Source organism: Sceloporus undulatus, chromosome 1, assembly GCF_019175285.1.
Source record: "Sceloporus undulatus isolate JIND9_A2432 ecotype Alabama chromosome 1, SceUnd_v1.1, whole genome shotgun sequence".
NCBI classification, from domain to species: domain Eukaryota; kingdom Metazoa; phylum Chordata; class Lepidosauria; order Squamata; family Phrynosomatidae; genus Sceloporus; species Sceloporus undulatus.
This window is the reverse complement of record NC_056522.1, coordinates 32,777,043-32,796,005: the sequence shown is the minus strand read 5'-3', so window position 1 is coordinate 32,796,005 and position 18,963 is coordinate 32,777,043. Positions and strand designations below refer to the sequence as shown.

The 18,963-nt window shown below is 43.1% G+C and overlaps 1 protein-coding gene across 1 annotated transcript in view; it reads left to right on the top strand.

Annotated features, from left to right (window-relative positions):
- The first annotated feature begins 351 nt into the window (after positions 1-351).
- PKDCC (protein kinase domain containing, cytoplasmic) overlaps positions 352-18,963 on the top strand; it is a 70,266-nt gene continuing 51,654 nt past the window's right edge. Inside the window, 1 exon segment of the mRNA XM_042476955.1 lies at positions 352-1,475. Within this exon segment, the coding sequence (XP_042332889.1) occupies positions 831-1,475 (645 nt within the window). The 5' untranslated portion in view covers positions 352-830.

Here is an 18,963-nt window from a genome sequence, read left to right as displayed (position 1 = left end):
GGAACCGACTCCAGGGCAGCTAACAACAAGAACAACAACAAAAAAGCTGGACCTCCCAGGATTCCATAGCATGGAGCCAGGGCGGTCGAAAGTAAAGAGCTCCCATTCCTTCCCTGCCTTGCAGCCAAGGCAGCAGCACCGTTATCTTCCTCTCTCTCTCTCTTTCTCTCACTCACTCCCCCCCTCCCAGCTGGGCCTGAGAAGCGCCTCTGGGAACTGTAGTCCTCCCACTCTTACCTTCTCACCCACCGCCTAGACCAAAAGACTCCATTTCCCAGAGTTCCCTCCCCTCCTTACCCTCCCGCCCCTGGCGAGGCCGAGCCGTCAATCATGTGGCGTCACAATGTGGGTCCGCGTTCGGATGGAACGCTCGGGCGTTCGATCCCCTTTTCATCCCCGCCGCCGCCGCCTTCCATCCTTTGCAAAGAGAGAGAGAGAGAGGCTGCAATCCAGCAGAAGCAGCACTCAGGCTTCGCTGTTTTGCAAACAAATCCCTGCCATTGGAAGCAAGTGTCAAGCGAAGGGGGAGCAGTGCAGAGAGGGAGAGAGCAGGCTTATTGTATTTAATGTTTATTTTGCAACAGGGAGGAGAAGAAAAAGAAAAAACATCCCTTTTTTAAAATCCTTTTTCTTAAAAAAAAAAATCCCTTTCCCCCTCCTTCCTTTTACCTTTGGGCCAGATCTGGCGTGGGAGCAGAGAGATCGCCGCCAAAGCTGATCGCTGCCCAAAAAACTGGACGAAGGAGGAGGAGGAGGAGGTAAAGGCAAGGGCTGGCGGCTCCTCTTGCTCCCTCCGAGGCTGGAAGACGAAGAGGAGGAGGAAGAGGAGGATGAAGCGCCGAAAGCTGGCCGTGGCGGCCGGCTTCTGCCTCTCCTTCCTGCTGGGCACCCTTCTCAACCTCTTCTTCATCCCGGCTTTTGAGCCCCAGCAGAGGCAGACCGACGGCGATCCCTCTTTGGCCGGATCCCTGCCGGATCGGGGCCAGGAGCAAGGGATCCCGCCTCCCTGGGACTTGATCCGGCAGATCCGAGAGCGCTCCCAAGAAGTGCTCCGCTACCAAGAGAGGGAAGCAGCCGACGCCGGGGCTGGACGGGCGAGCAAGCCTTTGGAAAGGCGGCTGATGGATCTCACCTCCCCGAGGATCTCCTCTGCCTCTGCCTCTGCCTCCTCCACCCAGAGACTCGGGGATCCCCCTCTGGATCTCTGGCTCAGCCCTCTCCGCCTGGGCTGCGGGGACCTCCGCAACGTCACCGACGTCCACTACTTGGGCTCCGGCTACACCAAGGCGGTCTACAAAGCCCGGCTCAACGGGAGCCTCTCCGTGGCCCTCAAAGGGGTGGACTTCGCCGGACACGACGTGGCCCGCTGCCTCCAGCTCTACCGCGCCCTGGAGGACTGCTACCGCCTGGCTTCTTACAAGGTCCTCAAGGAGATGGTCCTCCTCCACAGGCTCCGGCACAACAACGTCCTCCAGGTAAGGCAAGGCAAGGGGAGAGCCAGGGCTGGCATCCATCACCCGGTTGGGCAGCGTTTTCACTTGTCTGGCTCAAGGCTATGGAATTCTCCAACTCCCAGAATTCCGTAGCCTTGAGCCAGAAAGATGGGTTTGCTGACTCCTGGTCAGGAACTAGCTTTGGGCTATCGCTCTGGCCAGGGATTTTGGAGCCCCTCGGAGACTGAACTGAAAGCGCGAAGCTGGGAGCAAGACCTTTGGTAGACTTGAGCTTCCTTCTTCAGTTGGGCTCTTGTAGGACTTTGGAGGCAAACTGAAAGAGAGAAGCTTGGAACTGAAGCTTTGGTAGACTTGAGCCTCTTCCATCAGATGGGATCTTGTAGGCCCTTGGAGACTAACCTCAGAGAAACGGAGAGCAGGAGCTTTTGGTAAACTTGAGCCTCCTTCTTCAGTTGGGACCTTGGAGACTTCACTGAAAGGGAGAAGCTGGGAGCCAGGAGCTTCGGTAGACTTGAGCCTCCTTCTTTAGATGCCTGCAGAGGGGTCTTGCAGGACCTTGGAGACTAATAGAAAGAAAGAAGCTGGGAGCAGGAGCTTTGGTAGACCTGAGCCTCTTTCCTCCGATGGGTTGCCACAGACCTTTGCCCCGATTCTCAAGTTGTAAGACATTTGGACGGGGATCGTTTGAGGCGAGATGCTCCTTTAGAGGTTTCCTTACTTTTAGGGCCCTGGCTTCCCGACCTTTTGAAATGTCTGCCATTGCAAAGCTTCTCAGGAAGGGCCTGAACTCTTCCGAGAAGACTGCTGCCTTAATACCCGAAAGGCGCCAGATCTCTGTCTGATCTTGGAAGCCAAGCCGGGTCAGCCCTGTTAGGACTCTTCCCGTGTTGTTGCCTGGAGAAGTCTTGCCGTATGCCGTGCCTGTCAAACGGACCGATCCCAACTAGAGGGGATCCAGGGAAGGAATGGGGCTGGGTAAAGCCCTATTGATCCAGTGGGTCTACACTGCAGGGAGGGAGGGAAGGAAGGAAGGAAGGAAGGAAGGAAGGAGTGAGCGCTTGACTGAGTCCAGTGTGGCTGACTTTGGGCAAGCCACACTCTCTCATGGCAAACCTCCTCTGGAACAATCTTGCCGAGAAAACCCCAGGATAGGGTCGCCATAAATAAAAAAGGACTTGAAGGCAGACAGCAACGGCAACAAAATGTTCAGGATCTTGTTGCCAGGCTTTCCGGTTGAAGGGCTGACTGTAAATCCGGATCTAGGTCTAGATCCCAAGCGATTCAGAGACCCCGATTCTCACCGATTTCATTTCCCAGTCAAGGAGGTGACAGCCCTTGGGAAGAGTAAACCCAGAATCATAGGATTTTAGGGTTTCAACGAGATCTTTGCCCCGATCCTCAGCTTCTAAGGCTTGGACGGGGATCGTTTGAGGCGAGTTCTTCCTCAGAGTTTTACTTTCGTTTAAGGTCCTGACTCCCAGACCTTTTTGACATCAATGCAATTGGAAATTTTCTCAGGAACGACCAGGAAATAACACCTCCCCCAATAACTTAATCGGATTTATTCCGGAGAAAACTCGAAAGGCAGCAGATCTGCCTGATCTTGAAAGCTAAACAGGGCTAGCCCTGGTTAGTACTTGGATGGGAGACTGACCAAATGCCAGGCGCTGCAGGCTATATTTCAGAAGGAACACTGGCAAAACCACCCCTGAGTGTTCCTTGCCTAAGGAAACCCAATGAAACGTTTATGGGGTCGCCCTATTGGGATTTCACTTTGAATTTATTATATTCCAGGGATTGGGATGCTTAGAGTTACCTGTTTTGGTAGCTCTCCTCTTACCTGGAGGAGACTAACACACTGGGGAGAAGGCTAGATAGGAAAAGCCTAATATTTGGGCATAACTGTATTGTGACCTGAGGTTCTGCCATCTTCAGCTGGCTCACAGGACAGATATTCCTGTATGCTTAATAATGAAGAATTCAAAGGCATAGCTGTGTGAATCTGGAAAGTCAGTCTGCAGAGAGACCCTGCAGAAATACTGTAATCCAGTTTGAGTCCGCTTTAACTGCCCTGGCTGAATGCAAGGGAATTGTAGGTTTGGGAAATGTTTAGCCTTCTCTGTCAGAGAGTCCCTTGGAGATGCAAAGGGATCTTGGAGCACCTTGTATGCGAAGGGATCTTGGAGATGCAAAGGAATCTTATCCCCCATGCATCTGAAGAAAGAGGCTCAAGATTATGAAAGCTCATGCTCTCACCATCTCTCTTCCAACATCTTTTAATGTGCATTTTGGTTGGCCCATCAAGATATCACTGTGCTGTGGATTTTGGATGGTTCTGTACTTTGCTTTATGGCCAACATGGCTACCTCTGGCTAGGTTCTCGCTTTCAGTTTGTCTCCAAGGGGGCTACAAGATCTAAGGCTGCATCCGCACCACCAGAAGCCTCTGGTTTGAGGCTGCTTTAACCTCCATGGCAGACCTGGGAGTGCTGATCATCGTTGAGCTCATTTGATTCCTGGTTCTGGGAGTTGCAGTCCAAACACACAATGCGGACGGACGATCAGGTTCAAAAATGTAAGCTTAGAAAATGGGGACACGCTTTACGCTTGAATGTATATTTCAGTAATCCGATTTGATGCCGCTTTATCTGCCCTGGCTCCATTCTATGGGATTCTGGGAATGGTAGGTTGTTGTGGCACCAGAGCGGAGCCAGGGCAGTTAAAGCGGCATCAAACCAGATTATTCCTCCAGTATGTATGTAGCCTAGGAGCTGTGCAAAGCAAATTAAAACCTAGCTGCAGCTCTGTCCCATTGAAGTCAACGGGATTTGGAAATACTTGAATCTAATAGCAATAAGCAGCTTCATTTGAATCCATGGATAATTTCATCTATTATCCTAATTTCATCCATTAACCTGGGTTGAGTAGGGTTTGAGTAGGTTTTGTGTAGGATCACACTCTTTGTTCGGATTGGTGCCCTGGTATACCTCCAGCGGGTGCCTGGGTAGAGTAAAATCTGCTCTACAGCCAAATAGGTAACCTAGAAACCCAGTGACTTTTTTCCTTTTTGAAAGGAAGGTGAAACAGACGTTCTGTTCCAGAGATTTCCCAACCATTCTGTCCTCAATTCAGAGTGAAGAACTGTCAGGATCCATACACCCCTTCAAGCTTGATCTGGTTTGGGCACCATTATCTTCCTTCTGGAGCCCTGCTTAGAGGTTTCATTCATGTAAACTGCTCTTCGTCCCTAGTAGGAGGCATAACTTTGGTGGAACATAACAAGTCTTATGGCCACCCTACTTGCCTTTAGCTGCATCCTCTCCCTTAAAGGAAGCCAGTGAACAAACAAGACAAGGACAAAACAGTTATACCATAGGGTTTTCTTGGCCAAGTTCTTTAAGGTTTTTTTTTTGTTGGGGGGGATTGTCATCCTCTGAGGCTGAGAGAGTGTGACTTGCCCAAGCTCACCCAATGGATTTCCATGGCCCAGCCGAGATTGGAACCCTGGTCTCCCAGTGTCCTAGTCCAATATACAGTCAGCCCTCCATATCAACGAATTCCTTAGCCATGGATTCAAGCATCTAGGGCTTGAATATATATATATGTGTGTGTGTGTGTGTGTGTGTGTGAATTATGAAAGCAAATCTTGATTTTGCCATTTTACTATGCCATTGTCTCTAAAGGGACTTGAATATCCAGGGTGGGGTCCTGGAACCAAATCCTAGTGCATACCAATGGTATGGTATGGAACCTTACACCAGTTTAAGTGGAACCCATTTAATGCTAAGGGGCCACCTCTTGAGTAGGTGTGCAGCACTTAATAGTTTCAGGCAGCTTAACATTCAGTGTTTTAGCTGTGTTTTAAAATTATTGTAACCCATCTTGAATCCCATTGTAGGAGAAAGACAATCCTTGAAACAAACAAACAAACAAACAAATAAAATAAGTGTTCCAGGGAGCTGGACACACACCTCTGTGCCCAAGGTCTATCTCTATTTGGAACCAGACTAAATTCAGTTCCAACCCAGTATTGTCCTTGGAGGAGCTATCTGTTTACAAAGTCATCTGGACTCCAGACTCTTCAGCCTATTCACACTACCCAATTACACCACTCTGACTGCATCCACTCTGTAGAAATAATCCGGTTTGGCCCTGCTTTAACTGGCTCAGTGCTATAGAATTCTGGGAATTGTAGTTTGATGTGACCCCAGAGCAGAGGTCAAACTGGATTATTTCTGCAGTGTGGCTGCAGCCCAAAACTCCACTTTAATGCTCATGGCTGCATCTTGTGGCATTTATAAGGGGGGGGGGGGTGGAGGGTGGAGTGAAGAATAGGATTCTCTGGCTCAGAATTCTAAAGACCCCATTCCCAAACTCCAAATCCCAGGAGTCTATAGGACTGGACCATGGCAGCTAAAGTGGTATCCTCTTGGCCCTATAACTGTGTAGGGCGAATGGGCCTTGGGATTTGACATGGTTTGACTCTTACCTGGAAGGAAGGATGGCTTCTTACTTCCTTCTGGAGGGAGAAAGTGGGGAAGGATTTGAGGAACTGAGAGAGACAAAAGGGTGACCAGATGTCCTAACCTCAAAGGAGGACAAGCCCCCCCCCCCAAAGTGGAGGATGTTTAAGAAAAAAGGGAGGAGACGACCAAATAGGAAGCTCAGAGCACTTGTAGAAATATAAACTCATGCTTCTTAGTCATGTTAAAAATGGGGGACATTTGGAAATTTCTCCTGGACAGAAGGTTGAAATGGAGGACAGGTCCAGGAAAAGGAGGATGCCTGGTCTCCCTGAGAAAGGAGGACAAAGATGGGTTCAATTATATCTTCAATACATGCAGAGGAGCAGAAGGAGGAGGTTTCTGTTAGCAATTTTGACTCAAAATCTTGACCTTCCTGTCACTTTTCCTGTATGTCTTAAAATGACTGTCTTTCACATTTTTTGTCTCTGTAGAAATACACTTTCAATGGCAAAATACACAGTGCCTCATTGAACTATTTCAATGGGCTCTTGCTATCGGCTGGGTTCACTTCCAGGACCTTGTGGATGCTCAAGTCCCATTAAATACAATGGTAAAATGGTGTCCCTTATATAAAAGGACAACATCAGGCTTTACCTTTTGGAATGTATATATTTTGAAAAATATTTTCATGCCGTGAATGGTTGAATCTGTGGGTAAAGAATCCGCAGATATGGAGAGCCAACTGGACTTTACCTCCAAGTGTATCTTGGAAGTCCATATGGTATCTGGTTCTAGGTCCCATTTTGAGCCAACAACTCACCTGCTTCCCATCCAAGCAGGCCATTCTTCTAAGTCATTGAAAGGCATCTCTTCCTATAAATGGCTGGGGTTTCCAAAAAACTGGAAGATATTTCAGGTCAGGATGACAGTCATAATTTTGCCATTGCTAAACCACTGGGCAGGTCAAGATCAATCTTCTGCCAACTTCAGTCCCTGCCGAAATTTTTTATTTTCCTCTAGCGATTCTCCTTTTAGAATCAGATGGGAATCAGTCAAAGCAGCGATTCTAGAATTCTGAACTTGTTCTTTCCCTGAGAGGTTTATTTCTGTTTTCAAACATGGTGGAGTGAAGCTTCTTTATATACTTTCTTTGCTAAAATGGATTTTATTTTGCCCTTGGCTGGGCTTCGTTCAAGGCTCTTTTTATAAGAACACTAAGGGAAAAAACCCTAGCAGAACCTGGAAACATTACTGTTTGAGGCCAAGATCCTGTACCTCTGGTTGCTGTAGCATTAATGAGGGGAGAAGGCTGATGTCTCCATTGCCTGTTTTTCAAATTCTTGGCCTTCAAGGATGGCTCAGAGCCTACAGCTTTCCTTTTCTATTACTACCACCGCTTTCCTGTGCAAATAGACAGAATATATAACCACTTACATAAACTTTTATGTGGGTAGTGTGTTACTATAGGATCCTGGCCTTGGACTGCAATTCCTGAAATCCTGCATGGTTTGTGGCTCTAGTCTCCAGTCATAAAGTCAGTAAACTCCTTCAGGGTCCGCTGTGGCAGGAGGTTCTGTTTTGAATTGTTTGCTGCATCAACCTGTATGTCTAGAGCTGCATCCACACTGCAGAAACAATCTGGTTTGATACCACTGTAACTGCCGTGGTTCAATGCTATGGAATTCTGGGAAGTGTAGTTTGTTGCGGCACCAGAGCTCTGTATCAAGATCTTCTCCAAGGGTCCTCACCTGCTTATCTCAGGTGTTGTGTAGCAGTGTGAGAAGGGGCCTTAGTGATGCTGCTTTAGTTTGGGCCATTCACCTAGTGCCTATTCTCTAAGTTTTACAGTGCCAAGCACTGTTTTCATATGATGATTTTAAATTGATTTAAAACATTTTTCAGTAAATGTTTTTAATTTGTTGTTCTGGAAGCCCCCTTGGGTCCCATTCTGGGAGAAAGGCAGCATATAAATAAAGTAAATAAATAAACAAAGCAGAAGCAAAAAGCTTGGAAAATTCATCTTTTGTGATTACGCAGCCTCCCAGAATCCTTCAGTACAACCAGTGGCCATCCTTGTTAGGGGCTTCTGGAAGATGTGCTCTAAAAAGTAACATTTCTAAGTTTTGGTAAAATTCATTACTTTTCAGTTCCCTTTAATACTGTACGTATAATGTGTGATGTAGTGGTTTGAATGTTGAACGATGACTCTGGAAACCAGGGTTTCAATCCTGACTTGGCAATGAAAATTCACTGGGTGACCTTAGGCAAGTTATACTCTCTCAGCCTCAGAGGATGGCAGTGACAACCTCCCCCCCCCCGAAGAAACCTGACAAGAAAACTCCATGATAGGTTTGCCACAGGGTCGCCATAAGTCATAACCGATTTGAAGACACATGCTTTGAAGGCACACAGTTGTTTTCACTGTTGCTTACTGACTGTTTTATACTTTTTGTCAAATTGTCCTGGAAATATTTTGTTTGAAAGGAAGGATACAACTCTTATCATAACTAATTTATTTTTTTGGTGGTAGTGAATATCCGTCGATAGACCAGTTGTCTGTGAATGAATGGTTGAATGAATGAGTGAATAAATTTAATTCTTCCCACCCATCCCCACATACCTTAAAACACTGGTACTGTACATTTTGGGGGCACAAATCCCTTCCCTTAGCAATGAGAATTTCACTTCTGTTTGAGACTCTTACATCTGATTTCCTCCTTTGCAGCATGATGTTAATAATGGCAAAAGCAGCTTCTCTCTCTTGGTGACTAGCAAAAATGTGTCAGTTCACCGATCTCTTTATACACATTTATTTATATACTGGGAATGGTTGAAATCCCATCTCCTGGCAGCCTCCCCTCCACCTCCCCCCCCCCCCCCACCTCTTGACTTTTCTGGCTTCTGATTTAATTTTGACAGGAGGGACAGACTTTCTAAATAAACCCAGCCCGGTTAGGTGAATTTCCGAAAGCAAAGCTCTTAGTGTCCAGAAAAAGTGCAGAGAGCTTTCGGGAACAGAAGCTCATTTTTCGTGTTGCTGCTTCCTTGAGTGCAGGAATACACTGGAGACCACCCATTCTCCCGCTCTTCTCTCCAGCTCAGCAGCACATCCATCTGCGCTGAGTGACGGGTTAGCAAGGGCCTCCAATGCGTTTGTGAATTAGCCTATTTATCCACAAATAGTTCCTTATGCTGGAGCAGTCTCTAATCTTCTGTCAGAAATAAGAACTCATGCCTGGAAATCTCAGACCATATACAGAATCACTCAGTGCAAATTATGTACCCTGTAATTCTCTTTTGAGCAGGCCTGACTCTAGACATCCAGAGTATGCATCTTAAAACTCTGTCCCATAAAAATTACAACAGTAAATTCAATGAAAGTTTGATGTCATTTTGCCATTTTCCATTCACCAGTAAGCTCTTTCTGATTCAGGGTGGGTGAAATTTCTCATCAAGGATTTCTGCTTGCAGAATTTCCATGCTTGAGTACTGTGATGTGCGCTACATCGGGCAGCTCTTGAAGGCAGACTTAAGTTGAAATTTCAGCTGCTACAGAAAGCTGATGTGTGCCTCTCCTAAATGTTGAAAAGCGTGGTGGTATACACTCCGTTCTTTGTCAACTATGCTGCTTAGCAGTTTGTTCCCAGGACTAATTTAAGTGCTGATTTGAACTGGGAATGCGTTGCAAGGGGTGTATAAGAAGATATTGTGTGGGTTTTTAGACATTTGACTTGACCACCTCATTTTTACAGAAATGTAGGACTGGCCCATTAAGTATCCCATGGTGCTCACTATCAGGACAGTTAAAGTGTGCGTGTGTGACTAATACTAGGGCCAAACTACAGGGAATACAAAATACAATACATATATTATTTTAGATACAACAGCCATTGAGAAATTTGAATCAGGACCTCTTACACTAATGGAAGTGTAATCCTTTTTCCTCTCTGCTGTAATTCTGATGCAAATACCCCAAGTGCCCAGAGCTCCAAAAGCAGTGTGTGCGTGCGTGTGTCAGTCAGTCATCAGGGTAAAGAAAAAGGGGTATCACCCCCCCTCTTTAGATCCTCATTCTGCCCTCCACTGCTTGCTGTTTAACATTTTTTTAAAAAACCCAACAGATCCCTTTAAGTGCAAACATGAATGAAACGTCTTTCTTATCCCTTAACCATGGGTGTTTATGAGCTCATATGTAGGTCACTTCAGATAGAAGATTCTCTTTGCCCTGGCAGTATACAGTTTATAAAGTATGAATGGAACATTTGGAAATGGGCATGGTGCATTCCAGCAGGTAAATCAGAGAACTGGGAATGGCTACAGCTCTTTATTGAATTTTAAACCCACATTTTTAAGATCATTTACAGCAAATTCCTTCTCTTTTAACATCATATAGTTATCCTTTTATATTTACCACCAATGTGGCAAAAGGGTGGAGGTTCCCATGCTTCTTTAGACACAAAGAGTGAGCTAATATCTTGCAGAGTTACAGTACAAAAAATAATGTTTTCGGCTAACGGAAAATCATGCTGGCATGATCAAGGTACAGAAGAAAAAGGGACTGATGAAGGGATGGGGAACCAGTAGGTATCTAGATGCTATTGGATCGCCAGTTTCTATCAGCATCCCACAGCCTACCTAGCCAGTTGTAAGGAATAACTGGAGCAGTAGATCATTGACATTTGGAAGCCACAAGCTCCCTAGACCTGGACTGATATGTTGGCAGAAAAAAACAATCTCTCTCTGTCTCTGTGTTTATACCTCTGGGTATGTGCATTCATGCATGTGTCTGATAAAAATAAACAAGATGCTGATGATGTGAAATGCCACATATACAAGGGCTTCATCACTGACTACATCTAAAATAAATCAAGACCCTGAAACTCATCAGCAGACCCAGTGGTGAAGAAAGCTTAGGATTTCAGTCCAACAACTTCTGAAGAGTCACATGATTGCTACCCTTTACTGAGAGGGCCATATGTTCCTTACCCCATCATTGGAAGTACTATTGTATTCCTTTGTACCTTCTAATTTAAGAAGCTGAAGAAGAAGGGCTCATGCTCACACAGAGTAGAACTGTAGTAGGAACAGCATTTCAAAACATTCTGCAGCAGGTTTTTTGTGGGATTTTCGGGCTATGTGGCCACGTTCTAGAAGAGTTTATTCCTAATGTTTCGCCAGCATCTGTGGCTGGTATCTTCAGAGAATGTAGCAGGTCAGGAAATAACTGGCACAATCATGGAGGATCACATTCCCTTGCTCCAGATTAAATGATTACTGCATTTCTTGTCATGACCCTAAAACACCTTTACCACATTCTCTAGTACTTCAAGGTCAGCCAGAAGAAATCTGGTTCCCATCTATACCCACAGTCCATTCACTCATAAGAATTCAAATTAGCGATAACTAATTAATGATAGATGAAATTTATCAGGACTTTTATTACATTTTGAGGAGTTCCTTGTGTGACTAACATACAAGTCATGATCTGTCTCTGCCTTCCGTCAGTTATGTTGGTGACTTATAGCCCAAGAACACTTATAAGGCTACATGAGTCTCATCCTTGCTTAAGATATTGGACATCAGTTCCATTGGCCTTTACCAGCATAGCCAATGATGGGGAATGATGGGATTTGCTGATAATTGCATCCCTCCCCAAACTTTGGTCCTTTAGGTATTTTGGATTTCAGCTTCCAGAAGCCTTAGCCAGCTTGGTCAACAGTAAGGAATTCTGGGTACTGAAGTCCAAAACATCTGGAGAACCAAAGGTTGGGAACCACAGAGGAGAGGACTACATATATGAGCCTCACCCAAATACTAGTAGAATAACAGTTCAGGTTAGTTCAGGCCATTAGCAGTTGGCAGTCAAATTAATTAATAAATCAAAAGGTAAAGGTTTCTGCTTTGACAAAGTTGTCAAGACGTGTCTGGTTGTAGGGGGGTGGTGCTCATCTCTATTAATAAGTCGATAAGCCAGCATTGTCAAAGATGATCCCATGGTCATGTGGCCAGCATGACTGCATGGAACACTGTTACCTTCCCACTGTGAAATGGTACCTATTTATCTACTTGCACTTTTACATGCATTTGAACTGCTAGGTTGGCAAAATGCTTGGAATAGTGACAGGAGCTCATTCTCTTCATGCAGTACTTGGGCCTTGACCTGGCAACTTACCGACCATATATTTTTATCATATAATTTACATACATACAAAATTAGTGAATTGGGGAAAGTTTGGCACTGTTCTTTCTTCTGATATGCTGCCTCAAAGTATTTTACGTGTGGGAGCAATCAAATACATAACAAATATCTTCTCTCTCCGACATATACTGAAATGGTAAAGCCCTGTAATGCAGGTATTTCCCCTTTATTTTCCATATTTCACTAGGAACTTGCTAGTGAACCCTTTAAATTGGGGTAAAAATCCTGCAACTCTCTTGGTGATACTGGATTGCATCTCCAGCAGCCCTAGTGAACATAGCCTGTGGTCAAAATGGTGGAGATTGTGACTCAGCAACATATGATTCCCACCCTGTTCTAAATACTCTGTGTGCAAAGGCCAAAGTATCACAGCCTAGGAAGAAAGCATTGCATCAACAGGCAGATATTCCCTCTAAAATTATATGACAATATCATTTTTATTCCAAGCACTACAACTAACATACTGACTTTGCTCTGATGATTACCCACTACAGTATATCATCCTTGGCCTTTTCAAACTCAGCATCCCTGCAAGTCATTCTTTAAAGTGGTGGTCACGGGTTTTCCCTTAAAAGAACTGACACAGCTTTTTCCTTGTAAATCTCATCCAGTTGACAGCCTGTAAGATAACAACTTTGTTCTTTTAGTGTCTGTGCCCTTCCTGCTTCTTACCATGTCGCTTGTCACTAGACTGGGACTTTATTTGTAAATGTATCTTTTCAAAATTCATATTAATGAATGTTTAGTTGACCAACATTTCTTGTTAATTTACAAAGGCAAGTTTGATTCTTCGGGGCAACAAATATCCCCTCTCCAAATCTAAGTAGTTACATGGATGTTAACATCATCATGAGCTTCTTTTCCTTGGCTCTAAAAGAACATTGGATAGGAAAGATGGAAATGGCAGCAGAGAAAGTGAGGGTGAAATAAGAACATCAGACTCTGCAGTAGGTACAGCAGAATTTGATTTAAAAAAGCATGTCAGGCTAGCCACTAAATGTTTTTGCTGTATGGTAGCTAGTTAATGTTGTAAAATAAAGGGCCCGAACAGACAGGCCAAAATAAAGCTGTTTCGGGTCACTTTAGAGGTACGCTGTTTAAATGACACCTGCATCCTAAGAGGTCGGAAGTCATGCCAAAGCCATGTTCCAGCCCTAAGGACTGGAGCTCAGCTTTGGCACAGCTTCTGGCATTTTAAGAGCCATGTGTCATTTAAACAGCGTACCTCCAAAGTGACCCGAAGTGGCTTTATTTTGGCCTGTCTGTTCAGCCCCAAAGTCTTCTTTTTCTGCATTTAAAAAAAAATACTTTGCAAAATGTAAACAGAAAGGTGTATTCATGACTTCTTTAGAGGAACCTTTATTTATTTATTTCATTTCATTTCATTTCATTTTCAATGCTACCTTTTGCCCAGGAAGGGACCCAAAGTGGCTTACAAGATAAAAACATTTCAAAACATCACAGTAAACATTTTAAAAGCAATTAAAATAATCTATTTAAAACAACGTAAGTGAACATAAAAACTTACAAAAGTTAAAACACAACACACACTCTAAAGAAGCCACCCTGTCATGATTTTTTTTATTTATGAATAAATATGCAAATAGTTCATACTAATTTTTGATTGATCAATTTAGATTTCTTTAATTGAGGGAGCTATATTCCTAATATGTAGGTAGAGATCATTTAAAGGCCAACTGTCTTAAAAAATGTCATCTTTTAAACCCCCCCCCCCCCCCTTTGCACTGCATGCTGATAAGCCCATTGTGAGGATCAAATGTATCAAATCAAGTGCTGGGGCATAGCAAAAAATAAAATAAAAATGAGTGAAAATGATGCATGAACAAGAGAGTAGCTATAGGGGTCTTCTTTGCAGAGGAACCAAAGTTTATATTTAATAAAATACATGGTGTAGTGTTTCCCTTAGATTAGCAGTAACACATCTACTGCTACTGTTACCAAATATATTGATTAATAATGAGAACCATCATTTGGTTGTCTGCCTTCCAGGGTATTGAAAGTTGGGATCTCCATCCCACACCAAGTGGGCTCTTTTGTGCCATCCATTGTGATGGGCAGGTGCAGATCAAGATGGAAATGTTGTTTGGTCTGGAATGAAAGGAAATGGTGGAGGAGGAGTGGAGAAGAGTGGCTCATTAAAGTTGATTTAATAATGAGGGGCATTTGAGAAAGGGAGGGATCTGGGTCACTGATTTATTGTGTCTAAAGATTTTGCAGCCTGGCTAATTGCTTTGCAGTTGCTCTCTGTCAAACATTGTGGCTGAAGGCCCTGTCCATCTCTTTCCCCTATTGGGGGGGGATACGAATAACCTGAATCTCTTTTCCCCCTTTTGTTGTGCAGTCATATAATGGTGACTTCACATAGATTAATTCCAGCCTATCACTGCAGTCTGGGGATGAAGACAGAGACATCCTTTCCTTGGACACATCTGTAGCTTTGCAGTTAATTTCAAACAATGGTTCTGATTGTAAAGAGACAATGGTAATGTTTGACTTACTGTAATCAAAGATAATTATAAGTCTTGTGTGTCTGCACAAAGGCTCAAACAGTCATAAAGAGCTTGTCTTAAGTGATTGTTGTCATGTTGTTGGAGCCAACCAGAAGGAAAGAGCCTTTTGAAAGTGACAAGGCACTTGGAAAAAGTGATATATTCCCATTCACCTGGTGGAATTCTCTCTATATGAGGAGCTGCTCAGCCATTTCCCTTTTGTCTTTTAATCAGACAGTGAAGATTTAAAAACAGCAGTAAAAAGTAGAGATGATTTCCGCATCCATGTTGATAAAAGTGGGCTTTCACTTTTCTGTTGTTAGGACTGGATTTGGCAAGCCGTTTTTTTTTTGCAATGCAGCTGGAATTTGGCTGCCGTTTTTATTACAGCAGTGCTTTTAGGCTATGTTCATTTTTATTTTTCAATGTGTCTTTTTCCTTGATGTGGGGTTTTCTGTTGTAAGCCCCCTTGGGTAAAATTCAGCAGAAGAGAATTCAATAAATAAGACGCATGCCAAGTGTTCTAGTCTGTCAACACACATAGAGACAAATTCAGTCACTACTAGGCAATTTTAACAGATGCAGTCCTGTGCAGATTTACCTAGAAGTAAGCCTCTTACTAATGAATACAGCAAAATCTCTGTCAGAGTAAATATGCCTTGTTAGCCCCACTGATTTCAGTGGGAGAGGTTTAAGCACCAGCTTAACTGTCTGAAATCAAAAGCTCTTAAATGGCTTAACGGTAGCTGGATTCTGCTCACTATGATTTATGCATTCAAGCATGTTCATAGCGGAGCTCTTTCTCTAATTGCCTGCCAACTGTTTTCCTGTGCTACCAATACAGTATGATGAAGAGTGAAAAGGTGGTGGGCATATACTAGATACTGGTAGCTGAAATCAACGGGGTTTGAGTGTGTATTGTGCATACTTTCCTGGCAATTAGACCCACTGAACATAGGTCTAACACACACTGCAGAAATAATCCAGTTTGATACTGTTTTAACTGTCCTGGCTCAATACTAGGGAGTTCTGGGAACTAGTTTTGTGAGGCATTTAGCCTTCTCTGTTAGAAAGCTCTGGTGTGACAATGAAGTGCAATTCCCAGGCTCTTCCAGCATGGAGCCAATGGTCTCAAACTGGATTATTTTTGCAGTGTGTTTTGGACCATAGTTGAATTTACTTTGGTGAAAATTGAGGATTTTCTGTTGAGCAGTCTCATTGTAAAAACTGTACCACAAATCTGATTTTGGAAGCTAAGCAGTGACAGGCCCGGTTAGAACTTGAATAAGAGACCACCAATGAATACCAAGTGCTATGCTGTTTCAGAGGAAGGAACTGTCAAAACCACCTCTGGGTATACCTTGCCTAAGAAAACCCCATGAAAACTTCACAGGTCACCATAAGTTGATAGTCGACTTGAACACACACACACATTTCCTTCCATGTTATTGGAGCACAAAAAAATATTTATATACAACATGTAGCAAATGAAAAGTCAAGTACAGTACCTTTATATTATATGGTCACAGTGCTGTTTGGTGGTCAATCAGATTAATGTGCTGCTGGATGGAACTGATCTTCTGCATCTATTTCTATCAGGTAGTGACATGGTTATGGCATTGGAACTGATGATGATTTAAAAAATTGAAATTTAAAAATTTGGTGGGGGCTTTCATTTCTCCCCCACTGAGCTTCACCCCACTTCCACCATCTCTTAAAGCATTTTAAAGAGAAGCAGGTGAATGCCACAGCCCATTTCTGCCAAAAGGTAAGTGCTTGAGGAGCAGTGGTGTCACCCCCTTTTAGGGTGCCACCTGGTGCAGTGTGAACCCCCCACACTCCCCTAGTGATGCCACTGGTTGAATGTATGTGTTAGACTGAGATGAAAGAATAACAGGCCAAGTAATGTTATGTTAAAGATGTTGTGTTGCAAACCTATGAATAAGAGACCTCCAAGTCACCCATCATCAACAGCCTTGCTCAGGTCCTACAGACTCAGGGCCATGGCCTCCTTGGTTGAGTTTATCCTTCTGGAGTGTAGTCTTCCTCTTTTCCTAGTGCCTTCTCCCTCACCAAGCATTCTTGTCTTTACTAGTGAGATGTGCCTTCTCATGATATGTCCAAGGTACACCAATCCCAGTTTAGTCATCTTGGCTACTAACAGTTAAAGATGTAGCTACCAGTCTTTCCTTTCACTGGGATCCTCCTCTTACAATAAAAGGAGGTTTAATACTTTAACCAATCCCAGTTTTAGTAATAATCACCCCACTCCCTCCCTTGGTTTGGTTATAGGTTTTAGAATAAAGATCTCTCTTGGCATCAATGGGAACTGGTTTCTGAGTCCTGTAGTCACATTGGTGGGATGAGGATAACTCCTGAACTGAGCAAGGAGAGAAGCATTAACCCTCCCTCTGCATGAGTGCCCCCCAAAAGATCGAATTCCCCATCCCCACTGTGGAAAAAAGTAGCTGCTGGCTTAATGTAACAAACAATTTGATTGTAAAACTTGTCAGATACACATGTTGGAGTGTACTTTCTATTAGAGGGACTTAACTTTAATGAAGCACATTCAGGAAGAGGTAATTTATTGAATTAACAGTAGGGTGTTTTGGACCAATAAACAGCTTGTGTGTGTTAAGACCATAGGCTTTAACTAGCTTAAACCACAAATGAATCCACTAAAGATTGATTGGTACAGTAATTGGTAGGCCTCTGAGTTAAGGGTATACTTTAAAATCCAGACCCTATTTGGTTTCTGGTGTGTTATTGTGTTAGGGAACAATAGCACTGAAGAGTTGTTAGGCTCAGAAAAGTTCATCTAATCAGGAAATTCATACATAAAGCATATCTTATAGCTGGAACAGACAAAAGTGATTAGAGAGCAATTTCTTTAACAAATAGGTGGTAGCTTTTCTTGAATTAGCAGTTTTAAAAATTATCTTTGCATTTCATTAAACCAAGTAATTTTGTGTTTTTTTTCAGTATTTCAAAAAAGTCACTTTGGCAAGGTTTTAGTAGCATGAAATTTCAATATAATTGTTTAAATGATTGATTAAATCAAGTAAAATGATTAATTGGTTGGTAGTCCTAATTGGTCAGAACTTTCTTGGTAGTTGCTCTTAGAACTCTATGGAACTCCCTCCCAATGGAGGCTCAGTTGGACTCCTTTCTGTTGTCTTTTTGCTGGCAGGCAGACATTCTTATTTAAACAGGCCTTCAGCCTTTAATTGAACAACATGCAATGGGTATGCTAGGTTTTTAGTATGTAATATGTTATTTAAGTGATCTTGATTATTTAAAATTAATGCCACAAAGCAGAGCTGGACAACTGCAGGGGGAGGTCCCAAGGGCCTCATTGGCCTATGGAATTTGCCCATCCCTGTCTTTAAGTAATATTTTAATTACATTGATTTGTTCAATGGTTTTTAAAAATTTTGTACCACGTATTGTTTTAGCTGTTTTGCTTTAATTGACATTATAAGCCAGTTTGAGCCTCATTTTGGAGAAAGGTGGGATATAAATCCAATTCAGTCCAATCAATCAATGCACATTTTTATGAGGATCTTTTTTTTACAGAGCTTTACATCAATTAAATTTAGTGCTGTTTATGTATTTCTACTTTTGAGAATGAAGTATATTACAGGCTTGTGTTCTTTGTTTTTCTTCTCCTTTACATGTTGATTCCTTCTTTCACTCACTGGTTCTGAAGTTTGAAACATTATTTTTAAACAAAATGTGTTAGTCATTAATCCTTCCCCCTCCTACCACAAGTAACAGCTCACTAGTTCCTTTAAGAATAACACATTATTAGCACATTAGTAATGCATCACTTTAATTTGTTTTTAAAATAATTTTAAAAACTGTTTAAAAATATAGACATGGCCAGAAAGCCCATGAGATATCCAGCCAAAAGGAATGCTTAAGGAGTTAGCAGGAACCCCCAAAAGGCAATGATGTTGCCAACCTTTACATTATGTTTTTAATGTTACTTGTAACACACTACTTTGCCTGATTTGCAGAAACCTTAATTTGCCATGACATCCGATGGACACATGTTTGACACCAGAAATGGCTACATGCAGAACCACTGACAGAACATTTGAGTGCTGTGACACTGGTGATTTGAAGGTAGCATTCTCCCACAAAGAAACTTTAAAATGGAGTTACTCTAATTCGAAAGTGCTAATTCAAGGCTTCTTCAAGAAGCTTGAGTTTATCAATTTGAGCACAAATGAATAGATTACCATTTCCTATCTCATCACAGTGTTAATTAATTTGGCAACCCTAGGAAGATAGTGTTATCACCAGTAAGTCAGACTACTGCTGTGAATGTTT